The sequence below is a fragment of the Loxodonta africana genome, chromosome 25 (genome assembly GCF_030014295.1).
Source record: "Loxodonta africana isolate mLoxAfr1 chromosome 25, mLoxAfr1.hap2, whole genome shotgun sequence".
In the NCBI taxonomy this organism is placed as follows: Eukaryota; Metazoa; Chordata; class Mammalia; order Proboscidea; family Elephantidae; genus Loxodonta; species Loxodonta africana.
This window is the reverse complement of record NC_087366.1, coordinates 38,305,006-38,319,256: the sequence shown is the minus strand read 5'-3', so window position 1 is coordinate 38,319,256 and position 14,251 is coordinate 38,305,006. Positions and strand designations below refer to the sequence as shown.

Sequence of the window (14,251 nt, the reverse complement as noted above, 5' to 3'; positions counted from 1 at the left end):
ATGGGAAGTATCCGATATAAAAACCATATTTCTCTCAAGTTTGTAACTTATAAAAGAGCATGTTTGATGTCACTCTTTTAAATCTGATCGAAGGTGATTTTTAAAGCAAGTAAAAATTGCAAACGAAATTCGAATTTTTTTAAAAAAAGGATTCTTTCATTCTTACACAAAAATCCTTAAAAAAAACTCCACATCTAAATGGTTCTCTACTTGTTTAATTTTGGCAAGCACTGAATTAATCATTAGTCCTGGGCTGAAGTCAAGGCACAACTTTGAGCTTTAGCAAAAAAAATTAACTTGCCTGCCAGGCCTCTCACCTCTCTCTGGTGAAGGTTACTTTCTCCCGGGGATGGGAGGTAATCATCAATCATAAATCCTACTTCTCCTACCCACAACCCTTCTGGAGTGTAAAAAGAAAAGGTGAGCTTGAAGAGGTATGTTTTCTAACCCAACTTCACACTCACTCATGAAGAATCATTCTACATGATACGTTCTGAGTGAGAAAAGCAGACATTCCTTTTATTGTCACCTGTATTTTATTTCACTTTTCTTAGGATAATATAAGACACTAAAATATTTTAATTTAGAAGGATGGTAAATTCTAAGTCATTAGGGCACAAAACTCTCCATGTTACTTCTAAGTTCTCCAAGAATCTGTTTATACATTTTTTTTTCTTGCTTAAAGATACCATCTAAGGATATTTCAATAAAGAACTGAAGGAAAAATTTAAAGTTATTTTTCTAACAGTGAGTATGATGAACTAGTCTCCTAATGTTCCTTATTTAAGCATCAAAACTCATACTGACAAAGTGTGGCAGCCTACCTCTCAGTTGTTGAGAACCAAACAGAATCATAAATACTACAACTCTTTGTAAAGCCCTAGACACATAACAAATGTAAGATTACAACATTATTTTGGAAGCAAAGAAATTTTTCTAGGAAAAAGCTGCTGCCATTGAAAAACATTGGGCCTTGGCAGTCTGGGATTCTCAATAACAGTAGCAAACTTGACAATTAAACCGTTAGGCTGTAGCCAGCGTTTTCAAAACAGTACACAATAGAGACAAGACCGCCTGAGTTCTACTTCTCACCTGGCCAATGGCCTGCATACCTTTATCCCCCTCCCACCCCAAGAAAAACAAAGGGTTCTTTATTAGAATTCACTTAAGTGAGGAGAAAAAATGTGTATTCTTCTTTGAATAAACAAGTTACTTGGCACAAAATCACTAACACTTAGAATAAACATACTAAATACATTCTACAAATTGTTTCTGAAATCATAAACACCATGTCTTTATGACTTACCAGACAGTAACATATGCCCTTCAAAAACAGTGGCAGGTGGAACCCTAGGCTTACAATTTTTCACACCTTCAGCGATTTCCCTGAGTTGAAAGAGAAAACACGATACCCATTAACATCGAAGAAAATAAATTTAATTAAACTGATTTCCAGCTATGAAATTAAGCCTGTTTAACATAATTGTACACGTAATTATATACCTGGTTCCAAATGTGCAGCAGTAATTATGCCTTTTAGTTTTCTCAGTAATGCAGAAAATTAATCTATACGCTTTAACTTTTATGGATCTGCTCACCCTACTGCCCCAAAATTAGTATGTAGATGTCAAAAGTAAAAACAGTATGTGTGTATGTGCGTGTGTATACAAATACATATACATACATATATATACACATACACACACACACATAACATATATAATGTGTAGAGAGACATTTCCAAGCCAATTCCTCTTTTAAGAAAGGAGGAAATAACCTTAAGAACAGAAAGATCAGTTGTGAGCCAAAGACAAGCTATATTCAGTTAGTCGTAGCTTTCAATGTTACTTTTTAAATATTTAAAAAATTATATTTATCAAGAGTCTATTAAAACCCAAAACCAAACCCAGTGCCGTCAAGTCGATTCCGACTCACAGCGGCCCTATCGGACAGAGTAGAACTGCCCCATAGAGTTTCCAAGGAGCGCCTGGAGGATTTGAACTGCTGACCCTTTGGTTAGCAGCTGTAGCACTTAACCACTATGCCCCCAGGGTTTCCAAGAGTCTATTCCAGAAGTCAAAAGCAGTAAAATCTTGGGTAATTCAATACTGTCATTTTTTATACATATAAAAACAAAGCAGTGACACGGCTAGCTCGAAATTTGACTCTCAGTCACTCCGAGGGAAAAAAATATAAAATACAATCTACTCTACTGATTCCAATACTCCTATAAGGTACAAAGTCAAAAAGAATTAAACACATACTTAGATATGTTGTTATTTCCTGCTTCCTTCAAACACTCACCCAAACACATTTTTTAAGCTATGACTGTGTGTCAGGCAAAGCAAAAACACTTCTCTTCATCTCAAGCTGCTTGCACGATTACTGTCTTTGTTTTCCAGGAGATGAGTTAACAGAAGCATGTATTTGTCCCCACAAGAAACATGAGCCTTCTCTCCTTGAGCATTAAAATATTACTCAGATATTTAAGGATGCAACATTATAATACAAATTTGCTTTAAAATATTCCAGAAGAAAAAAAGTTGAGAGACAGATAAAATAAAAATGGCAAAATGCTAAAAATTAGGAAAACTGTGTGACAGGCACATGGTGTTCATTTTATTATTCTTCTACTTTTACCTTTGACATTTTCTATAACAAAGTATTTCAGAGGTGGTTATTACCTGATGTGATCTGGTGTTGTACCACAGCATCCACCAACGATATTGACCAAGCCATCCACAGCAAAGTCCTGCATTTAGAAAAAGAAAAAGCTTCAGAGAGTCCACCTCAATTCTAAACTCACCACTAATCATTCTGCAGGAAAAAGGTCTACTTTTCCTGAGTAACTAAGCTGACATTAAGAAGACAGCTAAACATACTTACCCCAGATATAAAGTTTTGACATGCCCTACATCTAAGGTTAAAAGCAGAAATGAGTTCAGATGAAATCCTTCATACTATTTTAAATGCAAGGGAGATTTATTTGCCTAACTGATCAAAGATTTTTTTCACCCATGTGTCAAGCTGAATGAATATGATCTGGATAATGCACTTTCAAATAATAAATCAAGTCAGTATTAAGTTTAAAATTTAAATTAATTACAATTTCCAAAAGTTAAAAATTCAGTTCTTCAGTTACACTAACCACATTTCAAGCGCTCGAGAGTTACATGTGGTACAGCCTGCCATGTCAGGAGCGCAGGTCCAGAGTCTCACCACAGACTAGTGAGGAAAGGATAAGACAACTGAGAGGGCAAGTCGAGACACTGAGAAGTCAAGGTATTGAAAAGATCATCTGCATAAGACACTGAAATTCTAAGATTTAAGTCAGAAACTATATAGGAAAGAATGTCAGTGAGTCAGAGCTAAAACTTCAAGAAATGAGGAAGAGAGACCCAGGGTTTAGTGGATGAGTGCAATATGGAGGGGTGGTGGGCAGTACGGTCTGAAGAGCTAGGACTTAGAGAAGGGGAGGTTTATGTGAGAGAGGGAGGACGGTGGAGGTGGCAATGAGGAGCAAGCAGGACATCTACCCCACCTCCAGTAGTTTGGGAAGACTACACCGCTTGGGAGACTCCAGAGGAAGCAATGCCTCAAAGCAGAGCCAGCTTCAGTCACTTTGGGTTGGACCCCATTAGGAATTTCCCACCAGCCACTGGTGCCAATAGAGGTTAAGGATGTGGATAGCCAGCCCCTCCCTCTGCCTCCACCACCTTAATTCAGAATAGCTAAACTTTTATTTGCTTTATATGCACGGGGATTTCTTTGGGCAAAATTCTGCTCCTAAGCATTCTAAACCTAAAATTCCATTTTTCTAACTCTTAAGAAATCAAGTGAAAGAAGGATCCCTACCTTTAGGTGCACGGCCATCATTTGAGGAGTTTCATCATAGTCGCCAAAGGTATTGGGAAGACCTAACAAAGTACATTTCAACCACTATTAGAAATGACCTTAGCAAATAAACATCACATTTGCAAAGGCTTTAGCTTAAGACGTTAGGAAAATATTACGTTTATGAATACATTAATTTATTACATTCTATTTACTTGCAAAAATAAATTCTTTATACAGTGAACACAAATGTGACACACAAAACAAAAAAATCATACTAAGAAGATAAAAAAAAAAAAAAAAGGAAGCAAAGAATCACTACTATATGGGAGAGCGCCCCTTCCTATAATGGAAATTCCTTCCTGTCGCACAGCTGTTTGGGGGTGGGAGGGAGGGTACTACTACATGTGCCCTGAAGGAACAAGCATCTGATACATTATTAAAAACAAAGTAACACTGGTCCCCTTTCAAATAAATATTCTCAAGCATGACTATCCAATTTCCTATTTTATTTATTATCCCCTTCTAGTTATCTTACTCCTGGTGGGAAAGAAAATTTATTGTCCATTAAAATGTATATATTTGGAGAAAGAAGGCTGGAAAATTATTTTTTAGCCCTAAGAATCTAAGCAGTGCTCAAAAACATTCACCAGGAAATCTAGTTAACCCAGATGAACTACCAACATTTAATTGGATGGTTTGAGACTTGTCTACAAATAACTTAGGAATTTCTACATACAGTAAACTACAAGTCCTATCTTTTAAAAAGGGAAAAAGTAACAACGCACAGGACTTTTCTTCTGCTCTTGTGCCAATAGAGTGGAAAGGAGAACAGGGCTCCCTTGCCTCTTCTCTGTACACGTCTTTGGCCACGTCCACATGGCGAGCGCTGTCACCAAAGGCAAGGCTCTGGTCAGTTATATGGCTAAGTGTCATTCCTTGAAGCTATGTCCAACTCTGAGACTTTCAGGCTAGTTCAACTATTCCTTTAATCTAGAAGGAAACACTGGTCTAGAGCTAAACATCCTTCCTTTATAAAATGTCTATGGAGTATCATCTATATGCCAAGACCTGCAGATAATCTTTCAATCAAGACCTGTTACCATATCTCTCCCATCTCTATGCATTTGTATTTCTTTATGGGAGGCCCCCTCTGAAACACATACCTGCATTGGGATAACACAGCACATAGGCTGTCGTACATTTTCCAATTGTTTCAATAAAAGGTCTCATCTCAGTTGCACCCAGGGCACAATTTAATCCAATACTGGAGAAACAAAAAGATAATATTAGAAGCATTACCTTTCATTCAGCATATTTATCTATATAAAAAGTTATGGTAAAGATAAGAATAAATATATCTAAAACCAAGCTGATGACAAATCTCCTGAGACATCATACACTACTTAAAATAACTTGACTCAGATATAGTCAAAGCCATCTCATTGAGGTCTCCTGAGGTCCCAGGTACACTGAGTTTTTTTGCCATGTCTCTAACTTCAGCTACAGGACTTTGCCCATGGATGTGGGCCCTTAAATAAGCTCAGTTTGGCTAACTGAACATTGTGGGACAAAAACGCTAGCAAACTATCACTGCTAATGAATATCTGACCTGAAGGCAAGACTTAAGGAAAGGGAAAAGGAGAATCTTGGAGGTAGAGGGAACATGAAAGGACAGAAGGAGTCTACCCTAGCAGTCCAGAAGACCAGGACTTAGCCCTGCTCCATAACTCATTTGCTGGGTAACCTTGAGCAAAGAACATATCCTCTTATAGGTTCAGCTGCTTCTTTAGCTATAAAACCAAGAGCCTCTCTTTTTTTCAAATGAAACTTAGAAAATTGGAATCAAATCAAACACATCAAAGCAGGGGTCCTCTAACTGAAGTAAGGGTGGAGGGCCTGGAACCCCTCCAACCCCAGGGGCCATCAGGAGCTAACTGTGAAACTACTCAACTATGTAACCTTTTCCTTTTTCATATTTGACTTTTCTTCTTTCACTTTGATTTCTAAGTATAACGTGGTATCCTAGACTGGATCTTGGAAAAGAAAAAAAGACATTAGTGAGAAAATTTGGGAAAATTTGAATAAAACCTGAAGTTCAGTTAATAGTAATATACTCTTACTTTTGACAAATGTAGATGTTAATGTTATGGAAAACCAGATGAAGGATAGATGGGAACTCTCTGTACTATCTTTGTTACTGTTCTGTGAATATGAAATTATTCCAAAAAAAAAAAAGTTTACTTAAAACACAGACAAGATTCTGTGATCTTCAGTGCCTGACAGAGCCACATCTCAGTTAAGATGGCTACGTCCTATCCATGGCTGTTTATAAGCCTTATTTAGTTTAGCTAAATAAGCTCCATTTGGAACATCCCCTTAATTTAACTGCATGTCCTTTTATCTTATGCTACTGCCACCGGATTCAGCACCAGGTAATAAACTGAAAATTTTAAAAAGCATTAAAAGGATCCTAGTCTTTTTCCCAAACTTAGTTCCAGTCCCAACTTGTCTCCTTAAAATTTAGGTGACCTCAGTTCCTCACCTGTTGAATGAGGAAAGCAATGCCCAATCAGCTCCTGGGGTTGTAGTGAAGTTCAAATGAAATATCATAGATGCAAGTGTTTTGTAAACCACAGAGCTCTTACACTGCCATTACCTCAGTCTGATACATCCACTCTGCCTTGCTTAGCAAACCCTTACATGTGTTTTAAAAACCTAGTTCAAGTGTCACCTTCTCTATAAAGCCTTCCCTGCATCCCACAGGCAGCACGATTACTCCATCCTATGTAAAACAAGACTTTTATTCGTACTTCTGTATAGCACCTTGCATCTCACACTGCAACTTACATATACATTTTTCCTAGCATGAACTGTATCACATGGTATATAACCATTGTCGACAAGTCGATTCTGATTCACAGCCACCCGACAGACCAGGGTAGAACTGCCCCATAGGGTTTACAAGAAGCAGCTGGTACATTTGAACTGTCTACCTTTTGGTTAACAGCCAAGCTCTTAACTACTGGGCCACCAGTGGTTAGCAATGTTCAATAAATGTTTGATGAATTAAAAATAGTAATAATCATACAAAGGTTCTGTCCCATTCTTCTTAACATATTTTGTGACAATCACCAAATCAGTCAGTAACAGTTTCTTAACAATTCACTTTTTCATATATTGTTTGTGTATTTTTTTTTTAATTGTCCTTTTTTTTTTTAACCAGACTTCTCTCAGTACTGCACCAGGGAGAAAACTAGATAGGCACCACTCAAAAGTGCTAAACAGCAAGCAACAGAAGTAGGATCTGATAAAATCCTCCAGTTCCTGGGCTGCCTTCTATGTGTCCTTTCAATCTGCAAGATTCATAACAAAACAGAACCCAATATATACTCTCTTTGCTATAGATGAATGTTGAAGGTATAGAAAAGATTATTAAAAAAAAAAATTAACCATTGAGTGGACCAAAAGTCAGAATTAACTGCATGCTGCCTACAAAGAAAAATAAATTATCAGAGATTCCTCACTTTCCTGCCTTCACTAAACTCCTATTATGTGCTAAGAACTCTATTAAGCACCAGAGAAATAAAGACAATTAAGACACTGCTCTGGAAAAGCTCATAAGCTCTTGAGAAAACAATCACGACCTAGTCTAAAAGTAATTTTCTTAATTATCAGGCATCACCAATTGTGTAACTATACAACGTAAATTAATAAGTAATAATAAAATGGTTTTTAAGAAATCACACTACCATATTACATCAACTGTAAAATATACCCCGAAATTAGAAACATTAAAATGTGAAAAAGATAAGCACATAATTGAGAAAATGTGGTATAACACAGTGGTTAAGAGCAACCTTGTATCTTGAGACTCACTACTTATGTGACCCTGGGCAAGTCACAACCTTCTAAGTCTCCGTTCCCTAATCATTAAAATGTAGGTGTTAATAACCGTACGAACATCAAGGTGGTGTTGCTAGAATTAAAATAAATAATTTGCTTAAAGGACTGAGAACAGAGCCACCATAAGGCAAATTCAATAAATGTTCACAACGATTATTTTTATGGCAGATGCTGTAACAGAAGTAAACAGGTTTCTCTGAAAAAGAACACTGACCTAGGCTGCTGAGAGAGGGAAGATTCCCTGAAGAGGACGCTTAACATGAGTCTTAAAGGCAAAGAAGGAGTTAGCCAAGTGAAAAGGCACAGGATAAAAACAGCATATCCTCTAGATTCCACTTCAGTCATGTATGTAATTTAAAACATTTTTACATTAAAAAATGCAAACAGAGTTCTGGGAAGATGGCAGCATAAATAAACCATCACTCCAACCCTCTCCCACAAATACAAAAAAAAAAATACAACACGGAAACGATGCTCAGCTTTGAGGGACTCTGAATTGGGAAGCATAGGAAAGCAGGCAACTGCAGACAGAAAAGAATCAATAAATCAACCACGAGTTGCATATGGTAGGAAATCGCTTCTCCCAAGGTCCCTGTTCCTCTCCCAGCCATGCAGGCTGCCGTGAACTGGGGAAGTGGCCCCAGAAAAAGAGCCTGCTTCCCTAGCCATCACTGTACAGACAGGACCCCAAGCTTCTGAAGTGTGCCAGCACCTCTCCCAACCAGACAGTGGGTTGTAAGCCCACTTTGAAATCCTACAAGAAGCATGTGCAGTGGAGTCAGCTCTCATAGTCAACACTATCCACCTCCCTGCACACCCCAGAGCTCAGACCTCCAAGGGAGTCAATTCTGATCTGTCTGCTTCCCTTTTAGTTAATGGCTAAGGACTGCTGTCTGAGACTGCTACGTGCCAAGAAGCAGGCACCTTTAAGTGGAGGGTACACCCACAGCCGACATACTCCAGGGAGGTCTCTGAAAGCTACAAGGCAGACATCCCAAGGGGTCCATTTTGTGTGTGCCAGCACCTCCCTCACCTGAATACTGTCAGCTGCAAGCCTACAGCAAATTACTACAGAAGGCTCCTGTAGTAGCGTCTACTCCAACAGTAATCACTCTCGCAGCCTCTCTGCGTATCCCACAGCTCATGCCTCTGAAACTAACAGGACAGACCTCCAGGGGTGTCAGTTCAGGTCTATGTGCCCCCCACTTCAGTGGGTGCTGAGGACTGCTGACTGAGGCTGCCGAGTGCTAAGAAGCAGACATCTTTACTGGAGGCTACCCCCACAGCCAATATATTACAGGGAGGGCTCTGGTAGCAAAAAGGCAGACCTTCCTAGGCTGGGGGTCCACTTGGAACATGACAGTCCCTCCTCCACTCAGACCATCACCTGCCAACCTGCTGTGAATTGCTACAGAAGGGCCCTGTCTCCCTGAGCAACCCACAGCTCTGGCCTCTGAAACCCGTAGAACAAACTTTTCAGTGGGTCAGCTAGGGTTAGTCTGGGCCCCCTTCTGGTTGGCAGTGGGGTCTGCTGACTGAGGCTACCGTGTGTTAGGAAGCAGGAGTCTTGAGTGGAGGCTGAACTCACAGCCAACAATCTATTGGGGGTTGGGGGAGGACTCTGATAACGAAAAGGCAGACCTCCATGGGGGCGACACCCTCTCCCCAATCTGGTAATTGTTGGTAGCCAGGCCTATTGCAATCTGCTGCAGAAGGCCCCTGCAGTGGAGTCTGACCCCATCCACAGTCAACACTCTACCTGCCTCCCTGTGCACCCCACAGCACAGGCCTCTGAAACCAACAGGACAGACCTCCCTGGGGATGAGTTTGGGTCTGTCTGTTCCCCGTTACAGTTGGTGCTGAGGACTGCTGATTGAGGCTGCTGGTGCTAGGAAACAGGCATCTTGAGTAGAGGCTACACCCACAGCCAACCTACTACAAGGCGGGCTCTGAAAGCAACAAGGCAGACCTCTCTGGGGTCCTTCTGGAGTATGACTACCCCTCCAACAACCAGTAACTGTTGGCTGCTGGGCTGATACAAACTCCTGCAGAAGGCTCCCTATAGTGTAATCGGAAGATGAGTCACCTAAGTGCAGACTGCTTCCCCAATGACCACAGGACCACTGAGGCTCTGAAGTCAATAACACAGAACCTTCGAAGGTCCTTCTGGGGAGTGCCAGCCCCTCCTCCTCCTGAAACAGAGGAAAGTCTATCTGTGCTTCCCCTGAATGCCAGCTCAGATATAAGCAGCCCCCACGGAACAGGGAAGGAAACCTTGGGCAAACCGGAGAGTAACACAAAGACCCAAAGTAGGCTTACCGGGTGTGGGTTTTCCATCTAAGAAAATCAGTAACAGAAAAAATAAAAACTGGAAAATACACAAACTTATGGAAACTAAACAACACACTATTAAACTGCCAACAGGTCAAGAAAGAAATCACAAATTTATTAGAGTCAAATGAAAATGAAAGCACAACATACCAAAAGTTACGGAATGTAGCAAACGCAGCACTCAAAGGGAAACTTACAGCAATAAATGCCTACATGAAAAAAAAAGGGAAAGATCTCAGATAAGCAGCCTAACTCAACAACTCCAGGAACTAGAAAGAGAAGAGCAAACTAAGTCTAAACTTATCAGAAAAAAGGAAATAACAAATATCAGAGCAGAAATAAAATTGAAAACAGAAAATCAACAAAACAGAAATTGATTCTTTGAAGAGATCAATAAAATTGACAAGCCTTTAGCTAGACTGCCAAAGAAAAGAAAAGATGCAAATAACCAAAATAAAAAAAGAAAGAGGGACATTACAACTAACCAATAGAAATAAAAAGAATTATAACAGAACATTATGAAGAGCTGCATGGCAGGCAGCAAACTGGATAATGTAGACGAAATGGACAAATTCTTGGAAGCACACAGCCAACACAAACTGACTCAAGAGGAAATAAAAAGTCTCAAAAGACTCATAACAAATGAAGAGATAGAATCACCGGTCAATAAACCCCCCAATATAACAAAGTCCTGGACTAGATGGCTTCTCCGGGGAACTCTACCAAATATTTAGAAAAGAATCGACACCAATAGTGTTTAAACTCTACCATAATATACATAGGAAGGAATACTCCCTAATTTACTCTATGAAGAGAAAAAAAAAGCCCTGATACCCAAACCAAAGAAACCATAAGAAAAGAAAACTACAGGCCAATATCTCTTATGAATATAGATGCAAAAATCCTCAACAAAATACTAGCGAATAGAATCCAACAATATATTAAGAGGCATATACCATGACCAAGTGAGACTTATTCTTGCAACGCAGGGATGCTTCAACATTAGAAAATCAATCGATGTAATACACCACATCACTCAAACGAAGGAAAAGAACCACATGATCATCTCTATGAATGCAGACAAAGCATTTGATAAAATTCAACACCTTTTCTTGATGAAAATCCTAAGAAGACTGGAGTAAAGGGAAATTCCTCGGTATGATTCAAGAAATACATGAAAAGTCAACAGTCAACATTCTACTTAATGGAGAAAAACTGAGAGCTTTCCCCTTGAAATCGAGAACAAGACAAGGGTGCCTGCTCTCACCGCTTCTGTTCAATATTGTATTAGAAGTCTTAGCCAAAGCAATAAGAAAAATAAAAGGTATCCAAAATGAAAAAGAAGTAAAATAATTGTTATTCATGGATGATGTGATCCTATATAGAAAATCCCAAAGAGTTGACAAGAAAATTTCTAGAGCTAATAGAGGAATTTAGCAAAGTTGCAGGGTACGAGGTCAACAAACAAGAAACAGTTGTCTTTCTATGTATCGGCAATGAAAAATCTCAAAGGGAAATTAGGGAAACAATTCCATTTACGATAGGGTCTAAGAGAATAAGATACCAAACCAAACCCGCTGCCATCAAGTCAATTCCAACTCATAGTGACCCTATAGGACAGAGCAGAACTGCCCCATAGAATTTACAAGGAGCGCCTGGTAGATTTGAACCGTCGACTTTTTGATTAGCAGCTATAGCACTTAACCACTAGACCATAAGAGAATAAAATACCTAGGAATAAATCTAACTAGGGATGTAAAGGACTTATACAATGAAAACTAGAGAACACTGCTAAAACAGATTAAAGAAGATTTAAATAAACAGAACAATGTTCCATGTTCAAGGATTGGAAGACTTAATATTGTTAAGATGTCAATACTAACCAAAGCAATCTATAGATTCAACACAATTCCAACAGCCTTCTTTACAAAAACAGAAACACTAATCCTCAACTTTATATGGAATGGCAAGAGGCCCTGAATAGCTAAAACAATGCTGAAAAAGAACAAAGGAGGACGCATACTTCCTGATTTAAAAACATACTATACAGCTAGAGTAATCAAAAGAGCCTGGTACTAGACACACAGACCAATGGAATAGAACTGAGAGTCCAGAAATAAGCCCCACACATCTATGGTCAACTGATTTTTGACAAGCGTGCTAAGTTTGTTGGATGCAAAAAGAAGAGTCTTTTCAATAAATGGTGCTGGGAAAACTGCATTTTCACATGCAGAAAAATGAAACAGGATCCATGCCTCACGCCATACACAAAAACAAATTCAAATGGATTAAAGCCTTAAATGCGTAAACTAAAACCATAAAAATTCTTAGAACAAGCAAACACAACACTGTCAGGCCTAGCTTTCAAAAATGGATAATATAATAACAAAACCACAAACAGCAAAAGACAAAATAAATAAACGGGACTTTATAAAATTAAAAACTTCTGTTCATCAAAGACTTTACCAGAAAAGTGAAAAGACAAGCTACCTACTGGGAGAATATCTTTGGAAACCACATATCTGCTAAGACTCTAATAACCAAAATATATATAAAACTTTGACAGCTTAACGACAAAAAGACAAATAACCTAATCATAAAATGGGCATAGGATTTGAAGAGGTATTTCACCAAAGAGGACATTCGAATGGCCAGCAGACACATGAAAAGATGCTCAGTGTCATTAGCCATCAGAGAGATGCAAATTATAACCATAATGAGATACCATCTCACTCCCATTAGGATGTCTAAGATAGAAAAAAAAAAAGTAAATGTTAGCAAGAATGTGGGGAAATTAGAACGTTTACCCATTGCTGGCAGGAATGCCAAATGGTAAAAAAAAAAAAAAACTGCTGTGAAAACAGTGTGGCAGTTCCTTAAAAACTAAAAATAGAGCTACCATATGACCCTTCCAGTCAATTCCTAGGTATATATCCAAAAGACTCAAAAGCAGGGACTCAAAAAGAAGACTTGTACACCAATGTTCACTGCAGCACTATTCACAATAGCCAAAAGATGGGAACAATCTAAATATCCATCAACAGATGAACGGATAAACAAAATGTGGTACATACATACTATGGAATGCTACTCAGCCAGTAGGAGAGATGAAGTCTTGATACGTGCTACAATATGGATGGAGGTGGAAGACAATATGCTGAGTGAAATAAGTCAATCACAAAAGCACAAATACTGTATGACCTCGCTTATATAAAAAGACAAAAAAGGCTAATGTATAGAGACCAAAGTTTATCAGTGGTTACCAGGGGTGGGAAACAGAAGAAAAGGGTGGTGGGGCGGGGGGGGCGGTGGGAATTAACCGTGATGCAAAAATCACATTGATTAAGGGTAGAGTTGCAAAGCCAATTATTGTAATTGCTGTCAAGAAGTTGTACACCTGTAAAAAGTTGAATTGGCAAAAGTTGTGTGATATATTTACAACAATGACAAAAAAAAAAAAAAAAGTAGGTGCTAAGCCTGCTTGTGTACAACCAAAATTTTTGGGGATTTGGTTTCCTGTTTTGGAGGTTTAGGGTCATGGTTTCATGGGACACTCCAGTTAATTGGCCTATTAACATATTTAGTGCTCCTATTCTACCTCCTAGTTCATTGAGTAGTGCCAGGCATATTAAAAGCTTATAAGCAGCCATCCAAGGCACAATTGGTCTCTGTTTACCTGAAACAACAAATGAAGGAGAGTCAAGAATAGGAAGAGGATATGGAATTTGTGGTTAATTGCCTCCATGAACAAATGCCTCCTTTGCCGTGTGACCAGAAGAACTGAATGGTGCCCACCTACCATTACTGAACACTTTGATCAAAGATTCTATAGAAGAATCCTGATTAAAAAGGGGGGAAATGCAGAACATATTTTCAAATTCTAATGGACTCAGAACTTTTGGGAGCGATAGAGGCTGAGAGAACCCCTGAAACTACTGCCCTGAGATAATCTTTAAACCTTAAACTAAAAATATCCCTTGAAGTCATCTTAAAACCGAACTATAGTTTAGCTTAACTAGTAAAAAAAAAAAAGTCTTGCTTGAGCATTATGCTGTTTTAAGAACTATCTACATAGGATCAAATTGACAACAGCAACTGGAAAGATTATATAGGAACCTTAGGGAACAATGATTATGTCAATGAGGGATGAACAACTCAGAAAAGGAGAGTGAGAATATCT

At 38.8% G+C, this 14,251-nt stretch overlaps 1 protein-coding gene across 8 annotated transcripts in view; it reads right to left on the bottom strand.

Moving 5' to 3' along the window:
* MTR (5-methyltetrahydrofolate-homocysteine methyltransferase) overlaps positions 1–14,251 on the bottom strand; it is a 141,504-nt gene that overhangs the window by 86,015 nt on the left and 41,238 nt on the right. For all 8 annotated transcript variants that reach the window (XR_010319420.1, XR_010319421.1, XM_064276710.1 and 5 more), the window contains 4 exons: positions 5,001–5,101; positions 3,856–3,917; positions 2,685–2,752; positions 1,307–1,386 (listed from right to left, as the gene is read on the bottom strand). Coding sequence is in view for 6 of the 8 variants with exons in the window: in XM_064276710.1 (XP_064132780.1) it covers positions 1,307–1,386; positions 2,685–2,752; positions 3,856–3,917; positions 5,001–5,101 (311 nt within the window). In the remaining 2 variants the exon portion in view is untranslated. The remainder of the gene's footprint in view (positions 1–1,306; positions 1,387–2,684; positions 2,753–3,855; positions 3,918–5,000; positions 5,102–14,251) is intronic.